This window comes from Arachis ipaensis, chromosome B08 (assembly GCF_000816755.2).
Source record: "Arachis ipaensis cultivar K30076 chromosome B08, Araip1.1, whole genome shotgun sequence".
Classification (NCBI taxonomy): Eukaryota; Viridiplantae; Streptophyta; class Magnoliopsida; order Fabales; family Fabaceae; genus Arachis; species Arachis ipaensis.
In genome coordinates, this window is record NC_029792.2 from 45,281,425 (window position 1) to 45,294,034 (window position 12,610).

The 12,610-nt window shown below is 30.2% G+C and overlaps 2 protein-coding genes across 2 annotated transcripts in view; both read left to right on the top strand.

Moving 5' to 3' along the window:
- LOC107612749 (1-aminocyclopropane-1-carboxylate oxidase homolog 1) lies at positions 7-2,154 on the top strand. The gene is made up of 3 exons (XM_016314472.2): positions 7-585; positions 1,059-1,386; positions 1,710-2,154. The coding sequence occupies exons 1-3, from the start codon at positions 50-52 to the stop codon at positions 1,956-1,958; spliced, it is 1,113 nt and encodes a 370-aa protein (XP_016169958.1). The 5' UTR covers positions 7-49; the 3' UTR covers positions 1,959-2,154.
- Positions 10,039-12,610, top strand: part of LOC107612750 (1-aminocyclopropane-1-carboxylate oxidase homolog 1) — a 3,072-nt gene continuing 500 nt past the window's right edge. The window contains exons 1-2 of the mRNA XM_021109412.1: positions 10,039-10,738; positions 11,713-12,041. Of these exons, the coding sequence (XP_020965071.1) occupies positions 10,212-10,738; positions 11,713-12,041 (856 nt within the window). The 5' untranslated portion in view covers positions 10,039-10,211. The remainder of the gene's footprint in view (positions 10,739-11,712; positions 12,042-12,610) is intronic.

Below are 12,610 nucleotides of genomic sequence, written 5' to 3' on the forward strand. Positions count from 1 at the left end.
GGATAACCCTCTTAAGTCTTAAGTATTCAAGGAGTCAAGACCACGAAGGATGGTGGAGGGTGAAGTTGAAGGTAGAGAGAAGATGATCAATAATTCTGATGATAGGATGAGTGAGCTGAAGGCATTTGATGACACAAAAAGTGGTGTCAAGGGTCTTGTTGATGGAGGTGTTACAAAGATTCCAACCTTATTTCATCATCCACTTGATAAATTCCCAAACGCCTCCAAAACAGAGCACACCATGATTCCCGTCATAGATCTTGAAGGTGTTGCCAAAGATCCAATCACTCGCCAACAAGTTGTTTCAAGAATAAGGGAGGCATCTGAGACATGGGGTTTCTTCCAAGTGGTGAATCATGGCATCCCTGAGAGTGTTCTTGAGGTGTTGAAGGAGGGGGTTAGAAGGTTCTTTGAACAAGATGTTGAAGTGAAGAAAGAGGTATATACTCGTGATGATATGAAGCCATTTGTCTATAATAGTAATTTTGATCTTTATAGTTCACCAGCACTCAATTGGAGAGATAGTTTTTCATGTCAACTGGCTCCTGAACCTCCCAAACCTCAAGACTTGCCAGAAGTATGCAGGTATATTCTTTTGGAACTATTCTATGTGCATGTTTGGGCGCCATTATTTTGTTAAAAAAAGATCTTTTTTCAATGAAAAAATATCTTTTTTTATTTTTTAACGTGTTTGGCAAATTTCTAGTAGTAAAAGTAAAAGCACTAGTAAAATAAAAAAAAAAGATCTTTTTTTAGAAGCTGTAATTTACATCTTTTTTTAAAAGATCTTTTTTCCTTAAAAAAAAGATGTTTTTCATGTAATAAATAAACAAAAAAGTACTTTTATATTGTTATACCCAAACATAATTAATTGATAAAAAGACCTTTTTACATGAGATATCCAAACATAAAATTACTTTTACTTCTCTATAAGATCTTTTAAAAAAAGATAACTCGAAAAAAGATCTTTTCTTAAAAGCTCACCCAAACAAGCCCTTTTCTATCAGACAGATATTCTATTTGCTTCCTTATTGATTGATTGCATCTTATTATTATAGGGATATACTTCTAGAGTATGGGACTAATGTTACGAAATTGGGGATCACACTCTTTGAATTATTCTCAGAATCTCTTAATCTGCATTCAAACTATTTAAGAGACATGAAATTGGGTATTACCGAACAAATTCGTTGTGCTGGCCATTATTATCCTGCATGTCCTGAACCAGAACTAGCAATTGGAACCACCAAGCATTCCGATGCTTCTTTTCTTACCGTGCTTCTCCAAGACCATATTGGTGGCCTCCAAATTCTTCATAATGACAAATGGATCGATGTACGCCCTGTACCCGGAACTTTAGTTGTTAATATTGGTGACCTTCTACAGGCAAGTTCTCTAATTTTGTTTACCTTATATTTGAATCAACACTGGTTATTTTTTTCCAACTGAAAGTATTGGACTCCTAATATTCTCCTTTGACATAATATTTGATTCGTGTTTGAGTCATCTTTTAAATTAGTGAAATAAAAGATAAATAGTTTAAGATAAATATATGTATGGTCATAGTTTTGGAACTCTTTAACTCCTGCAAATTCCGAGTTTATTCATAACAAAGCTTAGTAGCTTAACTGATTTAGTGCTAGATGACTCTTTTACCCATGACAACACAAACAACTACCTTAGCTAATTAATTGTTTCTTGAAGTGTAGCTAATAACGAATGACAGATTCAAGAGCGTTCAACATAGAGTGCTGGCGAATCTCATTGGTCCAAGAGTATCCTTTGCATGTTTTTTGGGCTCTAGTGTGAAACCATCTTCGAAGCCCTTTGGTCCTATAAAAGAATTGTTATCTGAAGACAGTCCTCCAAAATATAAAGAAACAACAGCTGCAGAGTATGTAGCATACTTTTGTGCCAAAGGTCTTGGAATCCCTGTTCTTGAACACTTCAGGATTTAAATTGGGAAATTGAAAAATTGGAATTGAGGTGGTTTGGTATAGTTTGGAGCTAGTCTTATTCTTGGATTGCTTATATAGTTATATTTTTTGTCACTTGTATTTGAACATTATTATCAATTTATCAGGAATGTAATTAAAATTTTACATTGGTAGTTAATTATTTAGCAGCCAATAAGTGATCAATTTCTTTCTTCTTTTAATTTTGCGACACCATGCTAATTGCTAAATTGCTGAGTACCAACGAAACAAAAAATATATGCAATCCATTCTTTTCTTTCTTTTTTTTTTCCCTCCTAAAATCTCAATTTTGGAAACTTATTTGATCATTGAATGAAGTTAAAAAAGAAAAAAAAAAAGATACAATAATAAAGCAGCAATGATAGGTATCCATGAAGGAAAAAGAAGCAAGATAAGAAAGAAATTCTTTCAGCGATCAGAAAACAATTTTAAAAAGAAGAACAAACATCGCAAATTCCTTTGAAGTTCATCACAATCTTAAAAAAAAAAATTGATAGAAAAATTAAAGGACAAGCCAAAAAGCCGAGTAAGCATGTTCATCTTTTATGTCAACTAATGTTCATGTATTTTGAATAAAAGAAAAATTCAATTCTGTTATATATATATAACCACCAAAAGAAGGAGAAAAAATATGGCACCATAAGTATATTCAGGTCAATATAAATCATTTCCATTATTAGCTAACCTCTTAGTAAAGAAAATGAATTAAAGTGCCAAAAAATAATAAAAAAGACTTAAAGAATTAAAAAGAGAATTTTACCTTGAACGGTATATGATATACTTCTTGAACATTTCTTATTGTTCAGACTCTGCCTGTATTGTTTAACAATGCTAACCTTTCTAATAATTATTGAAGAATATTTAAAAAATATTGAGTTCGAAGAGCTAATAATATATTGTAGATGATGATTAAATATTATTATTGGGATAAAAGCCAATTTTATATGTGTGAATAGTTTACTTAAGTATGCAAGAAATTAAAATAAAGTAAATTAGTCCTCCAACAACTAGCTTCGAGTCCAATCATAAGCCAACAAGGCCCAACATTGATTCAGATCTAATAAGCATTCATATCATCACTTTTAATCCAAAGAATGGGTGGATGATCTTCAAAAAAGAAAGAAAGAATCTGGCTCAAGAACAAACAAATGGTCCGATTAGTGATTCAAGCCCATTTAATTATTTGATTGCTAACTAAACAATAAAACTTCATTTTTATCAGAACCAAATTACACTACCGAATCAAACTCTCTCTTATCACTCTTTTCTCTTTTCTATTACCTACGTAAAACTCTGAAGCAAAAAAAGAAAAAAATAAGAAGCTCTGATTAAGACTAAATCAAAAGTAAAAAGTAGATTATCATTTTCAAGCAAAGAAGAAAGTCAAAGAAGCTAGAATTAAAAGCAAAGATCACATCCGAAGTCTCATCAGAAAAAATCTTTTCATCTTTGTGCTTTATTGGAGATTGTTGAAGAAAATTCTCTCTCTGCATGTACCGAATTGGAAAGCTCAAGGATTTGCAGGGTATGGAGTTTTGCAAGAAATCAACGGACAAAAAAGTTACTTGGAGTCAAAGCACAAATAAAGGGCTCCGATTCAAGAAGCAATATGAAAAAGGATGAAAGAGAAGATAAAAGGTATGGATGCATGTACTGTTAAATCACTGCCTCTACTACTCTATCTCTCGTCTGTGACGTTGCTGCTGCTACTGATATTGGGGAAGAAGAAGTCAAACATGTGCAAGCTAAGGTTCAAACTTTGGAAGTTTTACTCCTCTATTCAATGGGTAAACATCCAAAAATTGATTCAAAGAGTGAGAATACAAAGTTTGGATTCCTATAGCATACATAGCTATTACTTTCTTCTCCTTCATGATTGTCATTAAATATTATATTTTCTCAGTCTAATCTTTCTTTGTTTCAATGAAAAAAGGCATTATGGTGAGAAATATAAGAAAAAGTCATTGAGTGAAAAAAGGCAGAGAGAGTTAGACTTTGAGAAAAGCCAATATTTATTTCAAAAATCTTTTGTATGTATTTTTATTTTATTTTCATGATCTTGAGGAGATTCTTTTATAAGTTAGGTGAGCACTTTGCTGTTGAAAATTAGGGTGAGTTCCTAGTCAAATCAGGCTTGGGTAGAAGCTGGATTTGTCCCAGATAGGATTAGATTGAATCCTAAAAAAATTGGTGAATGTAATCTTGTTCAAAGGTAGCAAAATTTCATCATTGTTTTGATGGAGACTAGATGTATACTACATTGCACTGACAAGCTAAACCAGGATATATGACTGTATCACTTCTCTTTCTATTCTTTGTTTATGGTTTTATTCTTTAGGAGACAAAATAAAATTATCTCCTACTTACTCTATCAAGCTTAACCTCACAGCTATATACCTTGCACATAATCAAAGTATTTTCCTATTTTTCTGCACGAGATGACTCAATAGAATCTATAAAATACATCCAGTTTGAAGAACAAGCAAGCAAAGTTAAAAAGAGGTCTAGATTCAACCCCTCATTTTCAAAGTCACTGATATCTATCAATTGGTATCAAAGTTTACTCTTAAAGAGATCAAGCTTCACAGCTTGAAGGAAAGATCCAGATGACCAACAACATGGGATTCAATATAGTAGCTTACACTCTGACAGAAGGACAATCTAACAACAGACCTCTATTCTTCAATAAAAAATATTACAATTATTGAAAAGAAAGAATGAAGATCTTTGTGTAGTCCGTAGATTACAACCTTTGAAAGATAATTATGAATGGTCCTCAAATTCCAACCAAAACAAGCGTTGAAGGAGTTGTAACTCCTAAAGAAGAAGTAGAATAGAATGACGACGATAAAAAAAGGTGAAACTCGTGCCAAGGCTATCAACATGCTAAATTGCGCCATCAATTTCGAGGAATACCGGAAGGTATCTAGATGCAAAACAGCAAAAAAATCCGAAATAAGCTCCAAGTTACACATGAGGGTACCAAGCAAGTAAAAGAAATAAGGATTGCTATGTTGAGCAAGGAGTATGAAATGTTTACTATGAAGGAAGAAAAATAATAGATGAAATGTTTGAGAGATCCTCTATCATCATAAATAGTTTGGATGGTTTGGGAATCACTCATCCGAACAAGTGCTAGTGAGAAACGTCTTGAGAAGCCTAACAAAAGAATGAGAAACCAAGGCTACTGTTATCTCTAAAAGAAGTAACCTGAATCAAATAACCTATGATGAATTGAGAGAAAAGTTACTAACTTACAAAACCACTCACATGAAAATGACACACAAAAAAAGAGTGACTCTTAAGTCTTATGTTGAATTCATGGAAGATTATTCCAGTGACTATTTATCAAATGACGAGATTATATTTTTTGCTAGGAAATTTAGAAGGCTAATAAGAAAAAAAAGAAGGAGTAGAGGAGACAACTCAAAAAAAATCAAAGAAAAACATCAGCAAAGTCATCTGCCATAACTGCAAAGAAGTTGAACATTTCAAATATGATTGTCCCAAACTCAAGAGAGAAGATAAAACTTGTAAAGACAAGAAGAAGATGCTCATGGCTTCATGGAAAGATCTGAAAACGACTCTGAAGAGGATGAAGAATCAGACCACAACTCTCAAGTATGCTTGATGGCCGATCACAATCAAGATGATGAAGTAACATATTTTGAGCCCACTAATGATGAACTCCATCAAATGATTGATGATCTCACTAAGAAAATTAGAAAATTTTTGAATCAATGTTCTGAGCTTGAATTTGAAAATAATATCTTAAAAGCTGAAAATACTTACCTCATAGAAAAATTAAAAGAAGTCAAAAATTCTATTGATCTTATTGAAGAAAATAAAAGGTTTAAAATCTGAAATTAATAGTCTTAATGAAAAACGTTTTATCATTACCTACCTAAACTGCATTGATGAAAATAAAAAGTTGCATAATGTAATGAAGGGTTTAAACTAAGATATAGTTAAATTTATTCAAAATTTTAAACATTTAGATAAATTATTAATTAGTCAAATACCTCTTTTTGCAAAGACTAGCTTGGGATATTATAACAATTCTAACATTGTTTTTGAATATAACTATGAAAATATATCAAAATTATGAAAACTAAATTTATATTAATAATTATTAATAACAATATAACTGAAGATAATATTAAAATATATTAAAAATAACTTTCTTTTCTTTGTTTATAATAGAGGAAAAATTTTTTTGGTGAGACTCATGCAAAAAATTTCTTTCCTTCTTATTTCTTTTATATCCAAACAAGGAAAATAAAATTTTTTTTGTTTATTTTCTTTTTGTTTTTTTTCTTTTCACTTATTTTCTCTCAATTCAAACACAGTGTAAATGTTTTAAAATATGATCCTCATTTACCTGCCTAAAATTTTTTAATTCAGAAGTGGATCTACTAAAATAGAAGTGACGTTATTATAATATAAATTCATATGAAATATAATACCAAAAAAATATAATTTTGAATGAGTGATAGTTACTAAATAGACATACAATTTACTTGATCAATGCAATTAGGATTTTTAGTTTTTTTTATAAGATCTTAACACGTTAACTACAAAAAATTTTACATCTGAATCATATCATTCATTTTTTTTAAGGACACGCTAACTAGCTTTAAATATAAATATTTTCCTACAAAAATAGGTAATCATGTTGTTGAGTAGATTATATTTTTAAAAAAGTTCCCTGTTACACACACCACATCACATATCTTCACTACCAATTTAAAATAAAACTCTACAATTCATAACTCATTAGTAACCCTAAATTCTTCTAACCTAAACTCTACTATTAAAATTACTAACACCCTAATAATAAGAATAATAATAATAATAATAATAATAATAATATAGGCTAATAATAATAATGGTAATTATAATAGTAATAATTGTAATAATCATATTCTCTCCTTCATCTGCTCTCTTTTTTTTTCTTTTAAAAGTATAATCTGTACCATAAGATAATGTGTGTGGAATAAAGTTTATAAATAAGAATTTGCATAAAATTAATTTTAAAAAAAAGTGGGTTGGTATTGACATCAATTATACTTAACAATTTTTATATGAAAATGAATTATATTAAATTAAATGTTGTTTGTATTATATTAGTTAAAANNNATTTTCACCATTCAAACCTAAAAATTAAAAAGTTTCATACAAAAAAAATTACAATACAATACAAAATAGAACAGAATTCTTATAAACAAAAACCAAAAAAATAAAATGAAAAACTATATGATCATATAAATGAAAGAGAAATGAATAACAAAGAGACTACCAAGAAAAAAATAAACAGGCATAATTGGTAGGATTTAAAAAAATAAATTCAATTAACTAATTGTCTAAGTAATTTTTTGGCTAAAAGTTTTACTTTTATGGTTTTACCAGTAGGTTGGTTTAGAATGTGAAATTACATCTCTATTCAGAAGAGAAAAAGTAACCAAATATAAAAGTAATTTTTTCAAGAAATTTAGCGTATATTTAGACACTATTAAATCGATAAAAAATATCTTTTTTCAATAAAAAAGATTTTTTTTAGTATTTTGGTAAATTTTTAATAGTAAAAATAAAAATACTAAAAAAATAAAAAATATATTTTTTGAGGTAACAATCTTTAATAATCTAAATTATTGTAAAATGAGTATTGTTTTTTTGTAACCAAAATTTCAAATTGTTACAAAACATCCATATTTTTTTTAACAATTCTTTTTTTAGTTATTAAAAACTTTTGTAACGGGATTTACTTTGTGATAAAAAAAATTTTTATATTCAAATAAAATTCTTATCCAAGTTTATCCAAGTTGTTGTAACAACTTTTTAAATTACATGCTCTTTTTTCATTTCTTTTCCCTTCTCCTTCTCCTCCTCGTATTTCTTCCTCTTCCGAATTTGCATACGCAGGTTTTTCTTCTTTCCTTCTTCTTCTCATCCTCTTAGAAATTATCAATTCAATTCAATTCATAATGAACCGAACATGTTATTAAGGAGAAACAATTGTATAGTACTAAATGAATGGAACATTATCCATTATATAAAATCAAATTCAAAACAACTTTCTGCATAATAAACCGAACACATGATTAAGGTGAAATAATTGTATAATACTAAATGAACGGAATATTATCTATTATATAAAATGAAGGGATAAGTATTGTTTTGGTTCCTAACATTGAGGGTCAGAATCGAAACCGTCCCAACGTAATTTTTTATTTAAAATCATCCTTAACATTTTTTTCTCGTACTAAAATCGTTTTTTTAATAAAATTTTTAATTTTATTCCTAAACTATCCCTACTTTAATAAAAAAAATTATAAAATTTTAAAAAAATAAAAGAAAAGAACGTGAGAGGGGTTGCGACAGGGGAGAAGAGAAGAGGGAAAGGAGATGCGCCGACGCTGCTAGGGCTTGCCGCCGCCGTTGCGTCGTCCTCGGGAGACCACGCCGCTGAGCCGTCACCGCCGATTCACCCACGAGTTGCCGTCGGGGAAGCGCCGGTGGTTCTGCTTCAGCTTCTACATCTGCTTCTTCTTCTGCTTCGGCTTCTGCATCTGCTTCTTCTTCTGCATCTGCTTCTTCTTCTTGCTTCGCCTTCTGCTCCTTGCTTTGGCCTCTGCTTTCTACTTCTGTTTGAGTTTCTACTTTTGCTTCCATGACTGCTTCTGCTTCTACTTCTAATTCTGATTTTGATTTGTTGTTTTCTAATTTTATTGTTGTTGTGAGTTGATTTGGTTGTTGAATTTGTTGAATTTGTGTTGATTTGTTGAATTTCTGATTCCTTGATTTGTTGAATTTGTGTTGATTTTATTGATGTTATTTTTGGTGGTGGAGGTAAAGGTGCTGGTGGTGGTGGAAGGTATTTTTGTCCGAAAAATGTTCAAAGGACGATTTTAATACGAAAAAAAACGTTAAGGATGATTCTAAATAAAAAATTACGTTGGGGACGGTTTCAATTCTGACCCTCAACATTAGGGACCAAAACAATACTTATCCCTAAAATGAAATTCAAAACACCTGTGTCTACAATTTAGAGATTATCAATTCAATTCAATTCAATTTAGAACACCTGCGTCCATTCAATTCAATTTAATTCAATTCATAATGAACTGAACATGTATGTTATTAAGGTGAAACAATTGTATACTACTAAATGAACGGAACATTATCCATTATATAAAATCAAATTCAAAACACCTATGTCTACAATTTAGAGATTATCAATTCAATTCAATTCAAAATATCTGCGTCCATTCAATTCAATTCAATTCAATTTAGCGATTACATTTCATCCAATTCGATTGAAAAATAATTCATTAGCAAAATGTTGGTATTGTTGGTGATGGCAATAACGAAAGAGGAGAAAAAAAAAGAAGAGAAAGAGAAACAGAAGCAGAAGAAGAATCTGCGTGCGCGAACAAGAAGAAAGAGGAGGAGGAGAAGAAGGAAGTATGTGTGAATTTTAAAGAAGAAGAAGATGACGTATGCCTATATTTAAAAGAAAAAGAAAAAAAAGTGCGTGCAATGACACTTTTTTAATGAAAGTGATTTTTGTTGGTATTGGACTTATTTAAATAAATTTGGATGAAAAAATCTTTGAATATGTAGCCATATCCAAAAAAATATTTCCAAGTATGTGATGTACCGATGTCCAAAATAAAATGGAACTTCGAGGATATGGCCAACCCTTAGGGCATTGATTCTACTTAGACCATAATATATACACAAAAGTATTAATATATTAGTCCAAAAGAATTTACTAAAAGGGTGGATTTACTAAAAGGGTTTACTAAATAGTAAATACCGATAATATATTAATACTCACGTATTCTAATAACATTACTCGTTAATTTTAATTAATATATATTATATATATTTTTTATAAATAAAATCAATGATTAAAACTGAAGTACCCATATTTCATGAGCATTTAAAATTCCTCCTACAAAATAATACAAACCTAATTGCAAAATTGGTTTAATTACCTTCATCAATTGGATGATCCACACCTGGAATTAGTAATTAGTTTCTTCAATGGGGGCCACAACCCTATTTGCAACCGTTGCTGCCATAAACCCTTCCTAATAAAATTGGTAAAAGAAAACTTTGTATGTGCTTTATCAACACACTATATATGACTGTTTACAACCACTACTAACTCTGTACTAAGTAGTCAGTAATAGTGTACCCTTCAGAGTTACCTCCCAAAAAAGCAAAATCATGGTGGTCACAAGCAAAGAAGAGTCTCAAGAAGCAGCAGCTACTAGTTTTGATAGAATAAGTGAACTCAAAGCATTTGATGATTCAAAAACCGGTGTTCAAGGCCTCATAGAAAACGGGGTCACAAAAGTTCCACCTATATTCCATTGCAAAGAACATGAGTCAAATAGTAGCAGTAAACCAAATTCAAAGTTCAGCATCCCCATAATAGATCTCAATAATGGTATTATTGGTGATGATGTTGCGGCGAAGGTTAAGGATGCGTGTGAGAATTGGGGGTTCTTTCAGATCATAAACCATGACATCCCAATTCATGTGTTGGATGACATGATTAATGGAACTCGCATGTTCCATGAGCAAGATCCTGAGGTCAGGAAACGGTACTACACACGTGATCTTAGTGGGAAGGTTTTTTATGTCTCTAATTTCACTCTGTTCCAAGATCCAGCTGCTGATTGGAAGGACACACTTGGAATTTCCATGGCTCCAAATCCACCCAAAGCAGAAGAACTACCACATGTTTGCAGGTTTGTGGTTCAATTTATTATATATACTAATTTATGTTGATGTTGTAATTATATGACACTTGATATTTTATATCTATAGTTTACACATTAAAATCAATCATTAAAATTCGTTAATATATATTTGGTATAAATATATTTATATTTTAATTTATTTTTAATGTATATTTTATATTTTTATATGTATATTGACGGTTGATTTTAATGTAAACCGAATATGATTAATAGTTGTATTTCAAGATTTGCTTCCAAACACACTAGGGGTGCCATATGGAACAAAAATTAGAGCTTTTATTTGGATGAGATAGCTGATCCTAAGTTAAGGAATAGGGAAAAATATTCTATATTTTCGCTAAAATATTCAATTTAATTCACATTGTTAAGCTCTAATGCCCATTATTCACTATATCAGTTTCTTTGTAAATTGTGATACGGATATCACTACTACTTTTAAGTTTTAACATTATCTCTGCTTGAGCTTTTATTCCTTTAATTAACTTTTAAATGATTTAAGAAATCTCTTGAAAATGTAAAAATAATTTAAAATTTGGATATCTCATATAAAATTATATTTTCTAAATTTATATATGTTTAGATAAAATAATATAAATTTATTTTTTATTTATTTATTATGTTAAAATATCTTTTAAAATATTTTTTATTTTTCTAGCATTTTTAGCTTTATTTAAAATATTTTTGCCAAATATAATAAAATTTTACTTTTTCTTTATAACTTAATGGTATCTAAACATATACTTGAACTTAATTTCAATAGGAATAGTGACTAATGAAACACATAGTTAATGCCAAACTTATGTTATTACATTCTTTTTTTTTATCAAGATACATGAATTCAAGTATGTAACAACAAAAGTGACGATGACCAGTGAGTCAGTGACAATGAGAGAACAAATAAAATTCTCTTACCATATGATCAATTAAGACTTAAATTCCCTACAATTTGCTCATGGATGCAGAGATATTGTGATGGAATATTCAGAGAAAGTAATGAAACTTGGTTTAACTTTGTTCGAGTTACTATCAGAGGCTCTTGGCCTTAACAAGTCTCATCTCAAAGATATTGGCTGTGCTGAAGGGCTTCTCCTTATATGTCACTGCTACCCTGCATGCCCTCAGCCTGAGTTAACCATAGGCAGTTGCAAGCACACCGATCGCGACTTCATGACAATTCTTTTACAGGATCAGATTGGCGGCCTCCAAGTTCTTCATCACGACCAATGGATCGATGTGCCGCCGCTCCATGGTGCTCTTGTAGTCAACGTTGGAGATCTCCTACAGGTAACTTCTGGGTAAAATAACACCAATATAAATTTAACCAAAGTTACATCGCCCATAACTTTTTATAAGATGTATATTTATTGATTTAACTATTATAATTGAAAAATCATTTGTTTATATATATTTTGAACAAATATATTTCATTGATTTTCAAGTATATATAAAAAGGATAATAAATGATTTTGGATTGACATAAACTTGTTTTAAAAATGATTTATAACATATAAATTTCTAATCTCTCAATTGTTTTTTCTTTTACAGTGCACGAATAAAAAGTTATTCAATAGTGTAATATTTTCTTAAATTTCTGGAGTAAGTTACTATTGTTGTCCTTGAAATATAAATACACAGACAAAATTATTCTTAGCTTGGATGGATTTGTCATGCAAAATCAATCTTTTAGGTATTGCAACATGATTATCAATTTTCAAAGGATCATTTTATCGCTGAATTAAGATTTTGTGAGCCAAAATGATAGTCAACAAGTCTTGCATAAATAGTCAAGACTAAAACTCCAAATGATGATGAGACTTAGTCTTTTGCTTGAACGTGCAGAATGATGTCTATGGATAAATG

Coding starts and splice junctions, on each gene's coding strand:
- LOC107612749 (XM_016314472.2), top strand. CDS start 50: ATGGTGGAGGGTGAAGTTGAAGGTAGAGAGAAGATGATCAATAATTCT. Junction 586..1,058: donor GACTTGCCAGAAGTATGCAG/GTATATTCTTTT, acceptor TTATTATTATAG/GGATATACTTCTAGAGTATG. Junction 1,387..1,709: donor ATATTGGTGACCTTCTACAG/GCAAGTTCTCTA, acceptor CTTGAAGTGTAG/CTAATAACGAATGACAGATT.